Here is a 14,458-nt window from a genome sequence, read left to right as displayed (position 1 = left end):
CCAAGTACATAAGCCTCAGGGTTTTGTTCTGTTTCTAAGGTTTGGCGTTTCTTTGTCTTTGGAATTCTGAACACCTGAATCTTCACATCAAATCCGTTTTCCCTGATAAAGAATATAAATTGGCAAGCAGCCCAAAATAAATCAGTTCAGCTACACCGGCAAGAGATTTTGAGTTCCAAAAGTCAGATTAATACAACTAATTCTGTCGTCTCAGAGCAGTTGTGGGGAGGGCAAAATCTAAAACAGAATTTCAGAATAAGGAGCAAAATATTAAGCTGGCCTTGGTGGTGATGCACTGCATTAGAGCCTTGACAGACAACACAATAGATGGATGGGTATTGCGTGAGGGTGGAAGAGCTCTGGGGGCACTGCTGCCTCACAGTGCCAGGGGGCCCCAGGTTCAATTCCAGCCTTGGGTTACTGTCTGTGTGGGGTTTGCACGTTCTCCCCGTGTCTGCGTGTGTTTCCTCCCATAGTCCAAAGATGTGCAGGTTAGGTGGGGTTACAGGGATAGGGTGTGGGAAGTGGGCCTAGGTAGGGTGCTCTTTCAGAGGGTCGTTGCAGACCTAATGGGCTGAATGGCCTCCTTCTGTACTGTAAGGATTCCATGAATACGGTTTATGCCTTTCTTCAACCACTTCACTGCCTGGCTCGGCCAATGTATTGGAAGCACTGTGGGGAATCAATATTTCCCTACAAGCGATGGGAGTGGGAGTCAGTGAGGAGCATTGTCGAATAAGCAACTGCAATAGATTGCTTGCTGTACATTTGGCTGCAATTGACACTTGACGTAATGGACCAGCTAACAAGGAGAGGAAAGGGTTATTTGCTTCCTCCTTGGCAAATGGGAATTGAAATTCAATCAGCCTTAAATACTGTCAACATTGTCATCAGTTGGCGGCATGGTGGTGCAGTGGTTAGCACGGCTGCCTCACAGCGCCGAGGACGCTGTCCCGGGTCACTGCCCGTGTGGAGTTTGCACATTCTCCCCGTGTCTGCATGGGTGTCACCCCCACAACCTAAAAGGATGTGTAGGGCAGGAGGATTGGCCACGCTAAATTGACCCTTCATTTCAAAGATTATTTTAAAATCATTACCATCCGAAGTAGCAGCAGCTACTTTTATCTTGGTAATCTCTCAAGCCAGTTGTTCATCCAGACCGTTTTTCTTTGTTTCCTTCCAATGTGGCTCAAACTGTTAACAGAATCAAACACGTGGCTCTCAGATGGTCATTCCCTAAACATTCAAGTTGCTCAGTTTTTTTTTCTAAATTGAGTGTACCCAATTCATTATTTTCCAATTAAGGGGCAATTTAGCGTGGCCAATCCACCTAGCCTGCACATCTTTGGGTTGTGGGGGCGAAACCCACGCAGACCCGGGGAGAATGTGCAAACTCCACACGGACAGTGACCCAGAGCCGGGATCGAACCTGGGACCTCGGTGCCGTGAGATTACAGCGCTAACCCACTGCGCCACCGTGCTGCCCACTCAAATGGCTCAGTTGACCATCCCCCTGAAAAAGTACCCACATTCCTCAAACTAATCATTGTTCTTGCCGTGTGATTTATTTTTAATTTCCTTGCCGTGTGTCGTCTCTCCCCCCCCCCCCCCCCCCCCCTCACAGCGTCTCTTTCAGAGTGTGCAGGACCTGAAACGTTAGACTGTCCGTTACTGAGGCTGTCGAGTGGCTCAGAAAAAATTCTCCCTTCTCCCTCTCAAAAAAAAGTATCTACTTCCCTTGTTAAATGGGTTCTGCTATTGATGGAGCATTCTATCTCCATAACATAAAATTAATCTCCCTCATCTTTCTCCCTTCCCCATTCAGCTCGTGCGCTTCCAGCTTTAAAAATGAAATATGTGTTTAAATTTTTCAACTAAATAGAAATTTTAAAAAGATTGTGATGTAGCAGTTTTTAGGGATACTGATGGTCGCTTTCCTTACCATATGTTTTGCAATGAAATTATAGAAATATACTTTTTCAAAGTGCCCCTCAAGTGCTGCCTCGGGTCAGTTTGTTAACACGAGTAAGAATTACCTGGGACCGTTTCCTTGTTTCTTCTAAATATTGGAAAGCAGCTTACGACTATAAGTGGCTCGTTCATGCGTGCCCTTCACATCCGCCTGGGATTGAGCTCACTCCATTTCTGGTGTTTCTGGACATTTGTTCTGAGTGCTGGATTGAACCAGCTTCCACGTGTGGACAAGCAGATGGAAGTATTTATCATTAAGCGTCACAGTGGGAATTCAGGCGTCTTGTGCCTAATACCCCGTTTAAACTGGAGCTGTAAATTCACATTTGTGCTGAGATTGCAGCTCAATGGCAATAACTAGGGAGGTATGAAGAGTGGGAGAGCTATGTTCAGTGCCTGGATTAAAATTTCCAACCTTTCTTCTCTCTCTCTCTCTCTTTCCCCCCCCCCCCCCCAACCCCCCACCACCACCCCGGGGCAGCACAGCAGGCAATTGGCATCGCACTGGTATAATTAGTTTTGCTTGGTGTAACACCCAATTCCGATCTGCAGATACCAATGATAAACACAAAATACATCTTTGTAGGTTGTTGGTACTAAAGCAAGTGATTACCAGGCGGTAACTTGTTCCCTCGGTTTGAATGATTTTATGTGCAGATGAATCGAAACCCACGGTACTGATGAAGTCACAGAACCAAATGGTGAAGCTTAACGTTTTGTAGCCAACCTTTGCGTCCCTCGTTGAGATTGCGGGTTTATAATCACTGTCGGATATCAGATCGCATTATATTCTAAAATATAAAATAAATACGTGCGTGTGCGGGCTTTACTTATCAGAATCAAGAGCATGAGCAGTGCCTGATTTTTTTTCCCCCTCCTTGTCCCCCTCTCCCCTACCAGCCCTGCCTTCAGCTCATCGCTTCACCACAGCTGATGTCAGCTCAGTTTGGAACAGAATAGTGATCAAATCTGGCGCTTTCAGTACAAATGTTACCATGTGGTCATTACCTGTTGAGGCCTGGGCGATAAAGAGAAATCTGTATGTATTTAGTTTTTGCCTTCCCGACCTAGCTCGGTGCAGTGCTTCAAGTCAGTCACCGAAACATGGTTTCAGGGCATTGAATTTTGTCATTGGCAGTAGTTCTTTGTTAATTGTCCAAATGCAATGTTAGGTATGTGCATACTGCATTGGTTCAGGCCTCTGTTTGGGGAATGTCATGTCTTTACATAAAAGGCGTTGGCTCGTTCATGATCTAATATTCCACCTCTTATACCCGTGCCTTTCTTCATTCTAATCTAATCCTTCCTGTACTCGTTTATTCCCCCCAGGAGGTACGAGTCGCGACCCATCTGTGCTGAGCTCCAAGAGGATGTCCTCCGCTGCTATCAGAAGAACCCGGACCAGACACTCAGCTGCTCTGCATTGGCCAAGCAGTACATGCACTGCATTAACTATGCCAAACAGGTGAGCACAATCCTACCAGTCACAAAACTGGACACGGACATGGAGGAATTGGACCAGATGGAGGGGGAGGGCTGGCTTATCCACCTTAATGAACTGAACTACATTTCTGAGCCCTCTTTTACAATCATTTACCGATAAAACTGGAGCTTTATTACTTCACCGTCAAGACACTCTGGTTTTTTTTTTCTTTTTATACTTTTTTACACATATGTCTAAGCTTGCCAAAAAGGTCAATTCATAAGCTTTCCCTGAGGACTCACATTGTAAATTGACAAGATAAGATCTGGTGTGACTACTGCTTGCCAGGGTGAGAAATGGCTGTGACCAGTTGGACAGAGTACCAAGGGATTGTCTTTTCTAATGGAGCTGTGCAACAGTAAGAACCAGAGCTTTCCTGACAGGGGATGAGTCAAGGAAGTGTTTTTATATAGAATTTACAGCACAGCAAGAGTTCCTTGGGGCCAACTGATCCAATGCTGGCGATTGTGTCCCAATGCAAGCATCCTCCCACCTTATTTCATCCAACGCTAGCGGCAGTCCCTGCACGCCTGGTACATCTCCCTCCTCTCCCAGTACAGGTGCCAGTATATTTAACATCTCACCTCAGTGAGATACAAGGTCCACTGAGCAGTTGTCGAGCTGTGCTTCTGATGAACGCTTGCAGGACTTGTTTATTCAATTACTGCACTTATTTTCAGCAGTGTTATTTTCGAACTGTCCAATGTCCCTGATTGCATGGACTACAATGGAATTGGAATGATGTAAGTGAGGAAAGCAAAGAACTGATTGTGACCTAAGTAACTGATTGTGTCATCATGTAATTACTGTGGGAGACTGGAAGAAGCGGTTTACTGGGAAATAAAGTCATGCATTAAAAGGAACAAATTCAGAAAAGCTGCAGCGTATCTGTCTTCATCTGTAAAGGATGTGGGCAGTTTATCAGACAGAAACATTTTTTTTCTACTGGACAAGTGTCGAATAAAATTTTCAATATAGATGGGGGGGGGAAAAATGTGTAATTATAATAATCTTTATTATTGTCACAAGTAGGCTTACATTAACACTGCAATGAAGTTACTGTGAAAATCCCCTAGTCGCCACACTACAGCGCTTGTTCGGGTACACAGAGGGAGGATTCAGAATGTCCAATTTACCTAACCTGCATGTCTTTCGGGACATGTGGGAGGAAACCGGAGCACCCGGAGGAAACCCACGCAGACACAGGGAGAACGTGCAGACTCCGCACAGGCAGTGACCCAAGCCGGAAATCAAACCTGGGTCGCTGGTGCTGTGAAGCAACAGTGCTAACCACTGTGCAGCCGTGCGGAATCTGTAATTAAATATCTGATTGGCCCGGATCGGATCGCGCAGTAAAAAATAACCGAGGTTAATTCAGACTTTGTGTGTCTGAGGAAGGATTCTCCGACTCTCGTTGGTTAAGGAGATGCCCCATTACGTGCGTGGTTCCTGCAGGTCCAGGATCCGATGTGAAGGGGCTATGTTGCTTTGAAGCTCGAATGACGACAAAAGCTGCTTGAAGTGCAGAAGCCCACAGAACGTTTGTGGAAATGCAGTGAGCATCCAGTGCCATTCGTTCAGTTCTGATCACAAGTTGGTTATTGTCACCTTGGCTCGGTCGCAGTCTGTATTCCAGTGCTGGCAGTAAAATAAGAAAAGATTCAAAACAAGGTAATCTGTTGAATATCTCACTGCAGGCAAGTAGTGTTAAGTGCAGCAGTACATCAGAGAAAACATTCATTGTCTATTGGCATTGATTATTGGGGTGGAACAACTCTTCAATCAAAGTAAATAGAATTAGCAAATCATTACTGAAGGAAGCAATGATCCTTTCATGGGAACAGATGTATTTTTGACTCTTTAGTACATTAGATCTGCTCTATTATTTTCTTGCCAATGGTGCCCCTCTCCTTTTATATCCATCCTCTTAATTCTCTCTGCTCCATATCTCTCACTGCCTACACAGCAGCGAACACTTCCAAAGTAATTCATTTGCTTAAAGCAGTTTGGCCAGCCATGAGGAAGACATAGTCACCGTATAACTCAAAGTTATTTCCTAAGCACTTGCCTTTCTTTTATGTATATCAGTTGATGTATGGGCAATCTGGGCAGCATGTTCCACATTGGTGCAACCTTTTCTGTTTGTTTTTTATTTTATTGATTCGTTCATGGGCAGCAGTCATCATGGGCACGGTCAGCATTTCTGCAGCATCCCTAATTGCCTTTGAGAAGGTGGCACAGGCACAGCCCCAACGCTGTTAGGATGCCGCCGAATTTTGACCAGCGCTGGTGAAGAAACAGCGATATTGTTCCCACAAGGGATCGTGTGACTTGAAGGGAATCTTGCCGGGGGTGGAGTTCCAGGGCACCCACTGCCCTTGTCCTTCTGGGCGGGGCTTCAAGGGCGCTGTCAAAGGGGCCTTGGCAAGCTGCTGCAGATCATTTTGTGCCTGGGGCACATTGTAGCCACTCTGCATCGGTGGCGCGGGGAGTGAATGTTTAAGGTCGTCGATGGGATGCCAATCAAGTCGACTCTTTGTCCTAGATGGTGGCAAGCTTCTTGAACATTGTTGGAAGCTGCAATCATTCAGGCAAATGTGTGAAGAAACAATTAATGAAAATTATCTCAACCACCGTATCCTTTGTTCAGGATTTTCTGAACAGAGAGGAGAATTGTTCCTCATATTCAGTTTCAATCCCCTTCATTTCAGATATTTCTGTCAGATTACCCCTTAACCTCCTCATCACAAGGGGAAATTATTTGAATTTACTGAGGGTTTTTATCCCTACATTATTGGTACCATACTGGTGACTCATCACCAGACTTTGACCAAAGCCAGAAATCCTTTCGAAAATGGAACTACCAAAACTAAATATAATATTCCCAAGCTTTCTGTTCCATATTCCTCTTACTTTAGGGCAGGCCTGTGTAACCTTTTCTTCTGGGGAGCCAAGTTTCAAACTTTTTCTCACTCAAGGGACCGATGAGCAAATTTCAAAAGGATAATGTTTGGCACAAAGTAAATGTGCATTTCGAAACGAAAAGTGAGGTTTGAAAAGTATCAACTTGCTGAGCAAAAAATACCGATTAATGACAAAGATTGATGGGTATTAGAGTCAGTGGGGTGAGTGTGTGAATTTCCAGCTCACTCCCAGACTGAGGGTGCTCACTCACTCACTTACTCACTCACACTCACTCACACTCACACACAGACTCACACACACTCGCTCACTCACACACACGCGCAGACTCACTCACACACTCACTCACACACACGCGCAGACTCACTCACACTCACTCACTCACTCACTCACTCACACACTCACTCATCACCATCATTCACCCTGCGCTCCCTCCCCCACCCACACTCCCTACTCCCCACACTCCCTACTCCCCACACTCCCTACTCCCCACACTCCCTACTCCCCACACTCCCTACTCCCCACACTCCCTACTCCCCACATTCCCTACCCCCCACATTCCCTACCCCCCACATTCCCTACCCCCCACATTCCCTACCCCCCACATTCCCTACCCCCCACACTCCCTACCCCCCACACTCCCTACCCCCCACACTCCCTACCCCCCACACTCCCTACCCCCCACACTCCCTACCCCCCACACTCCCTACCCCCCACACTCCCTACCCCCCACACTCCCTACCCCCCACACTACCTACCCCCCACACTCCCTGCACCCACACTCCCTAACCCCACACTCCCTACCCCCCACACTCACTATGCCCCCGCACTCACTATGCCCCCACACTCCCTATGCCCCCACACCGCTTACCCCCCACACCCCCTACCCCCCACACCCCCTACCCCCCACACCCCCTACCCCCCACACCCCCTACCCCCCACACCCCCTACCCCCCACACCCCCTACCCCCCACACCCCCTACCCCCCACACCCCCTACCCCCCACACCCCCTACCCCCCACAACCCCTACCCCCCACAACCCCTACCCCCACACCCCCTACCCCCGACACCCCCTACCCCCGACACCCCCTACCCCCGACACCCCTACCCCCGGCACTCCCTACCCCCGACACCCCCTACCCCCGACACCCCCTACCCCCGACACCCCCTACCCCCGACACCCCCTACCCCCGACACCCCCTACCCCCGACACCCCCTACCCCCGACACCCCCTACCCCCGACACCCCCTACCCCCGACACCCCCTACCCCCGACACCCCCTACCCCCGACACCCCCTACCCCCGACACCCCCTACCCCCGACACCCCCTACCCCCGACACCCCCTACCCCCGACACCCCCTACCCCCGGCACCCCCTACCCCCGGCACCCCCTACCCCCGGCACCCCCTACCCCCGGCACCCCCTACCCCCGGCACCCCCTACCCCCGGCACCCCCTACCCCCGGCACCCCCTACCCCCTACCCCCGGCACCCCCTACCCCCGGCACCCCCTACCCCCTACCCCCGGCACCCCCTACCCCCGGCACCCCCTACCCCCGGCACCCCCTACCCCCGGCACCCCCTACCCCCGGCACCCCCTACCCCCGGCACCCCCTACCCCTCGCAATCCCTACCCATCGCAATCGCTACCCCCGACACTCCCTACCCATCGCAATCCCTCCCCTGATGGTCCCACCCCCTGCCCTCCCTCCCCCTGCCCTCCCTCCCCTTGCCCTCCCTCCCCTTGCCCTCCCTCCCCTTGCCCTCCCTCCCCTTGCCCTCCCTCCCCTTGCCCTCCCTCCCCCCGCGTTCCCTCCCCCCGCGATCCCTCCCCCCGCGTTCCCTCCCCCCCGCGTTCCCTCTTCCCGCGTTCCCTCCCCGCACTCCCTCTTTCCGCGTTCCCTCCCCGCGTTCCCTCTTTCCGCGTTCCCTCCCAGCACTCCCTCTTCCCGCGGTCCCTCCCCGCACTCCCTCCCCTTGCCCTCCCTCTTCCCGCGTTCCCTCCCCGCACTCCCTCTCTCTCCCCATCACGCTCTCTGTCTCTCCCCGTCACACACACTGTCTCACTCAAGTGCCAGTGGACCCTGTTCCTTCTCCTTCACGCTCCAATCCAGTGTGCCTGACCCAACTCTGGATGCTTGGGCAACTGTTCTGCCGGGTGCCTGTGCTCCGCGGGCCCTTCACCTCCCTGCACTTTGCTCCTGGCCCTCGGATCTCTGAGCCCCACTCATTGGCTCCCTGGGCTTCGTCTGTAAAGATGCCAATCAGCTTAATGAGAACTGTGAAATGTTTGCTAGATGAATGTGCTACATTTATTAAAGTTTATTATGTTATCAGAAACATAGAGAGGGCAATAGACTGGAAGTGAGTATATCCCCGAAAAATCAATCAATTGGTTCAAAACTGCATGATAACCTTTGATAATGTGTTCTTTTGCTCTCTTTATAATGTGTGTTTTTCTTCCTGACTTTAGAGCCTTCTAGGTAAAGGAGGTTAAAACAATTTGTCAGCACGTCAAAAAGTCCTCATCGTCAACTTCAACAACAGAACATCTTTCAGAAACAGCCAAAGACGCTCAACTAAGCATCGGGACAATATGGGAAAGAGGAAACAAAAGGCCATTGTCACCACGGCAACAAGCAGCAGCAAGCACCCTAATTTAATCAGTGGGGATATGTTCAGCAGGGATGTGAATGTCTTAACAACATGTCAAGCTTTATAGTCCCACCGGAAAAATGTTCAGCTTTTCTGTAATTGTTCTGTCCTCTGACATTAAATTGAATATTTTTGTTTTGTTTCGTATGAGGCCTTTTGAAACACTCTTAACAATAATGCAATTAAATTTTGTCTTTCAAAGATCAAAATGCGGCATACTTGTCCTGAAGCTCTGTAGTTCTGGTAATTGTGTCTGGGTATTTGATGTACAAAATGCCTGGAGGTTGTTTTATGTGTACAAGTGAACATCGTCGAGTTCAACAGCGTTTTATTCCTGATGCCGATTGGTGATCAGCCTACCAGGCAGCGTTTGGACATTGTGATTTTGTTAGACCGAACGAGCGTAAGTCCATCATGTCTTGGGCCACGTTTGAACTGCTCCTATCACAGTTCAAATCGAGAATGAACATAAAAACATGAGAACTAGGCGCAGGAGTAGGCCATCTGGCCCTTCGAGCCTGCTCTGCCATTCACTGAGATCATGGCTGATCTTTTGTGGACTCAGCTCCACTTTCCGGCCTGAACACCATAACCCTTAATCCCTTTATTCTTCAAAAAACTATCTATCTTTATCTTAAAAACATTTAATGAAGGAGCCTCAACTGCTTCACTGGGCAAGGAATTCCATGGATTCACAACCCTTTGGGTGAAGAAGTTCCTCCTAAGTTCAGTCCTGAACCTACTTCCCCTTATTTTGAGGCTATGCCCCTAGTTCTGCTTTCACCCGCCAGTGGAAACGACCTCCCCGCATCTATCCTATCTATTCCCTTCATAATTTTATACGTTTCTATAAGATCCCCCCGCATCCTTCTACATTCCAACGAGTACAATGTGATGTATTGTGACGTGTGTGGTGGGCCTGCATCTTGTGAAAAGAAATAACTAGCTAACCTGGTCCAGGTCACTACCAGTGGTCTATTGATCATCCTAATGGTGGATCCAAGCTTAGCGTCTGTAAAAACAAAAAGCTGTTTTGTCCTCCGTCTGGCATGAAATTTGTGGATGGTAGGTTGGGAATCATGGCCCAAGTTGACCGTAAAGAGAAATGGAGTCTCTCCAGGGAATCATTAATCGCAGTGGCAAGGTAAAGGTTGAAAATAGGACAAGGAGGAGGGCGAGTGACAGTGTGCCACACAGTTGCCCGCAATGTTATTTGTGCCTTTGATAATCTTCTGACACGGGTCTGCTCCCACCTGAGCCACAGCTGACACTGTGTGGGGCTCAATAGATTTGGAAAATGTGGAGGTCCCATAAAGCTGGCTCTGTATTCTTCATGTGCATGATAATTGTTTCCCGGGGACAAGTGATGAAAGTTCCTGTGTGGGACATTCTAATATGTAGACAGTACAGTTGAAGCGTAGTCGCACAATCTCCATTTCTGTCTGACCTTTATGCTCATCTCATGTCATTCTGAAAAGGTGTCCATCTAACCGGGTGAGTAGAGTTGTCAGGTGTTAAGCAATTGCCAGAAAGAGAGAGTCATTCAAGAACCGTTTGTAATCGCTTGCCTTAGGGCAGCACGGTGGCGCAGTGGTTAGAACTGCTACCCGAGGTCCCAGGTTCAATCCTGGCTCCGGGTCACTGTCCGAGGGGAGTTTGCACATTCTCCCCGTATCTGCGTGGGTCTCGCCCCCACAACCCAAAGAGATGGGCAGGGTAGGTGAATTGGCCACGCTAAATTGCCCCTTAATTGGAAAACAAATGAATTGGATAAGCCCGGGAACTACCGGCTGGTGAGTCTTACTTCTGTAGTGGGTAAGGAATTCTGAGCGACAGGATTTCCAGGCATTTAGACAGACAATGACAAATTAGGGAAAGTCAGCATGGCTTTGCAAGGGGAAAGTCATGTCTCACGCATTTGATTGAGTTTTTTGAAGGGGTAACCAAGAAGGTAGATGAGGGCAGTGTGGTCGAAGTTGTCTACATGGACTTTAGCAAGGCCTTTGACAAGGTACCACATGGAAGATTGTTGCAAGAGGTCGCAGAATCTCACAGAACTGTCTGTGCGGAGTCTTCACGTTCTCCCGTGACTGCGTGAGTTTCCTCCGGGTGGTCTGGTTTTCTCCCACAGTCCAAAGACCAAAGGTTAGGTGGATTGGCCATGGTAAATTGCCCTTAGTGACCAAAAAGGTTAGATGGGGTTATTGGGTTACGGGGATAGGGTGGAAGTGAAGACTGTATTGTCTGTCTAATTCAGGGCAAGGTAGCCAATTGGATTCAAAATTAGCTTGGCGACCAAAGCCAGAGGGTTGTTTTTCAAACTGGAGGCCTGTGGCCAGCGGTGTGCCTCAGGGATCAGTACTGGGTCCACTGTTATTTGTGATATATATAAATGATTTGGATGATAATGTAGGAGGCATGGTTAGTAAGTTTGCAGATGACACCAAGATTGGTGGCATAGTGGATAGTGAACCAGGTTATATAAGATTGCAAAAGGATCTTGACCAATTGGGCCAGTGGGCCAATGAATGGCAGATGGAGTTTAGTTTGACTAAATGTGAGGTGATGCATTTTGGGAGATCAAATCAGGGCAGGACCTATTCAGTTAATGGTAGGGAGTTGGGGAGAGTTACAGAACAAAGGGATCGAGGAGTACAGGTTCACAGCTCCTTGAAGGTGGAGTCGCAGGTGGACAGGGTGGTGAAGAAGGCATTCAGCATGCTCTGTTTTATTGGTCAGAATATTGAATATAGGAGTTGGGACGTCTTGTTCAAGTTGTACAAGACATTGGTAAGACCACACATGGAATACTGTGTTCAGAGCTGGTCACCCTATTATAGGAAGGATATTGTTAAACTAGAAAGTGCAGAAGAGATTTACGAGGATGCTACCAGGACTTGATGGTCTGAGTTATAAGGAGAGGCTGGATAGGCTGGGACTTTTTTCCCTGGAGCGTAGGAGGCTTTGGGGTGAACTTATAGAGGTCTATAAAATAATGAGCATAGATAAGGTAGATAGTCGACATCTTTTCCCAAAGCTAGAGGAGTGTAGAACTGAAGGGCATAGGTTCAAGGTGAGAGGGGAGAGATACAAAAGAGACCAGAGGGGAAATTTCTTCACACAGGGTGGTGAGCATCTGGAACGGGGGCTGCCAGAGGCAGTGGTAGAGGCGGGTGCGATTTTGTCCTTTAAAAAGCAGTTAGACAGTTACATGGGCAGGGTGGGTATAGAGGGATATGGGCCAAATGCAGGCAAGTGGGACTAGCTCAATGATAGAAACTGGGCGGCATGGACAAGCTGGGCCGAAGGGCCTGTTTCCATGCTGTAAACACCTATGGCAATAAATTTTTTAAAAAGGTAATCGATTGTATTTTGTTTTTACCAAGTTCTGACGAGCCTTCGGGCCCTTAATTTGTACTTTTTTCCCCCGGCAACATGGGATCCCCACATCTGATACACTCAAAACGTGTGAAGGCAGGTCAAGCTGCCCCTTGTGTGCACCGACCTTCATCGGCATACCCGCAAACGTTAATGCCGTAGACAGGAACCACAGCTCTGATGGTACTTGCAGACCCAGTGACAGGTATACAAAACTAATTATTGTGCAAAATGGCTGTCAGCAGCGTCCCAGTCCCAGCATGCTCCTTCGTGAAAGGCAGTGTGCCGGGGTGACCAATGAGCTGCTAAGCCTGATTAACAGGGGCAGCACGGTAGCATTTTGGATAGCACAATTGCTTCACAGCTCCAGGGTCCCAGGTTCGATTCCGGCTTGGGTCACTGTCTGTGCGGACTCTGCACGTTCTCCCCGTGTGTGCGTGGGTTTCCTCCGGGTGCTCCGGTTTCCTACCACAGTCCAAAGATGTGCAGGTTAGGTGGATTGGCCATGATAAATTGTCTGTGTCCAAAATTGCCCTTAGTGTTGGGTGGGGTTACTGGGTTATGGGGATAGGGTGGAGGTGTTGACCTTGGGTAGGGTGCTCTTTCCAAGAGCCGGTGCAGACTCGATGGGCCGAGTGGCCTCCTTCTGCACTGTAAATTCTATGTAAACAGCATTCCTCTCCACTATTACCGATCTTTTCAGACATTGTCACCGCTGCCTGACACCAGATAATAGGCGGCACGGGGACACAGTGGTTAGCACTGCCGCCTCAAAACTCCAGGGTCCCAGGTTCGATTCCCGGCCTTAGGTCACTGTTTGTGTGGAGTCTGCACGTTCTCCCCGTGTCTGTGTGGGTTTCTTCCGGTTTCCTCCCACAGTCGAGGTTAGGTGGATTGGCCACGATAAATTGCCCCTTAGTGTCCAGGGATGTGCAGGTTAGGTTATGGGATAGGGGGGAGTGGGTGTGGGTAGAGTGCTCGTTCGAAGAGTTGATGTAGACTCGATGGGCCGAGTTACTGCAAATGCTGGAATCTGAAACAAAAACAGAAAATACTGGACAATCTCAGCAGGTCTGACAGCGTCTTTGGAGAGAGCTAACGTTTCGAGTCTGGATAACTCTTTGTCAGAGCTTTATCAAAGAATAATATGGCACAGGAACAGACCCTTCAGTCCTCCAAGCCTGTATCGGTCATGATACCAACTTTGGCCAAAACCCTCATCACTTCCTTGTGCCGTATCCCTCTATAGATTCTATACAACTGTAGCATGACTTGCCAGTTTTTATACTCGATGCCCCGTCCAATGAAGGCAAACATTCCATATGCTTTCTTCCCTGCTGTTTATACGCTGTGTGATGAGGGATGGATTTCCTGATCTGCAATCTTGGCAGCTCTTACAACTTTAATCTTTTAAAAAGGTATTCTCATATCTGCACCCTTGGTCTGTATCTGCTGCTGACCCTGTTTATCGGTTGACCATTCAGTCCCTCAAACCCGTTCAGCCAATGCTGCCCTCTCATGGGTGTTCTGTGCCTTAACTACCATTCTACCACCTTGGATTTAGAATCACTTCATTCCCAAGCCCAACAACAACAATTTATCCATCTGAGTTTTGACATTTTCATTTGACCCAGCGGTTACAGATTCTTGACCAATGCTATAAAGGAACTGACCTATCCAAAAACTTCCATCAGTTCAGAGCTGGCTTTTAAAGCAGGCCAGCAGCACGGTTCAATTCCCGTTCCAGCCTCCCCGAACAGGTGCCGGAATGTGGCGACTAGGGGCTTTTCACAGTAACTTCATTTGAAGCCTACTTGTGACTATAAGCGATTTTCATTTCATTTCTGGCGAAGACTCTACTCCAGAACAGTAGTATGTGTTTTCTTTCGCTGACTGCACTTATTCAATTTGGATCCCTCCACCAGCTTTGACAAATTCCTTAACCTAAAATCAAAGAACCCCCCCAAAAATATGGGTGCGCAATTATACCACTGGGACTAGAAAAGCTGGTGAGTACAGGTAGGCCAAATGTGCAATTTCTGTGTTTT

General features: G+C 48.8%; 1 protein-coding gene across 1 annotated transcript in view; it reads left to right on the top strand.

Moving 5' to 3' along the window:
* The window catches only part of chchd3a (coiled-coil-helix-coiled-coil-helix domain containing 3a), a 344,371-nt gene extending 335,130 nt beyond the window's left edge, over positions 1 to 9,241 (top strand). The window contains exons 7-8 of the mRNA XM_072471116.1: positions 3,301 to 3,436; positions 8,851 to 9,241. Of these exons, the coding sequence (XP_072327217.1) occupies positions 3,301 to 3,436; positions 8,851 to 8,874 (160 nt within the window). The 3' untranslated portion in view covers positions 8,875 to 9,241. The remainder of the gene's footprint in view (positions 1 to 3,300; positions 3,437 to 8,850) is intronic.
* The last annotated feature ends 5,217 nt before the right edge of the window (positions 9,242 to 14,458 follow it).

This window comes from Scyliorhinus torazame, chromosome 13 (assembly GCF_047496885.1).
Source record: "Scyliorhinus torazame isolate Kashiwa2021f chromosome 13, sScyTor2.1, whole genome shotgun sequence".
Taxonomy (NCBI): domain Eukaryota; kingdom Metazoa; phylum Chordata; class Chondrichthyes; order Carcharhiniformes; family Scyliorhinidae; genus Scyliorhinus; species Scyliorhinus torazame.
Note: the sequence above shows the minus strand (reverse complement) of the source record. Positions and strands in the feature narration are given on the sequence as shown.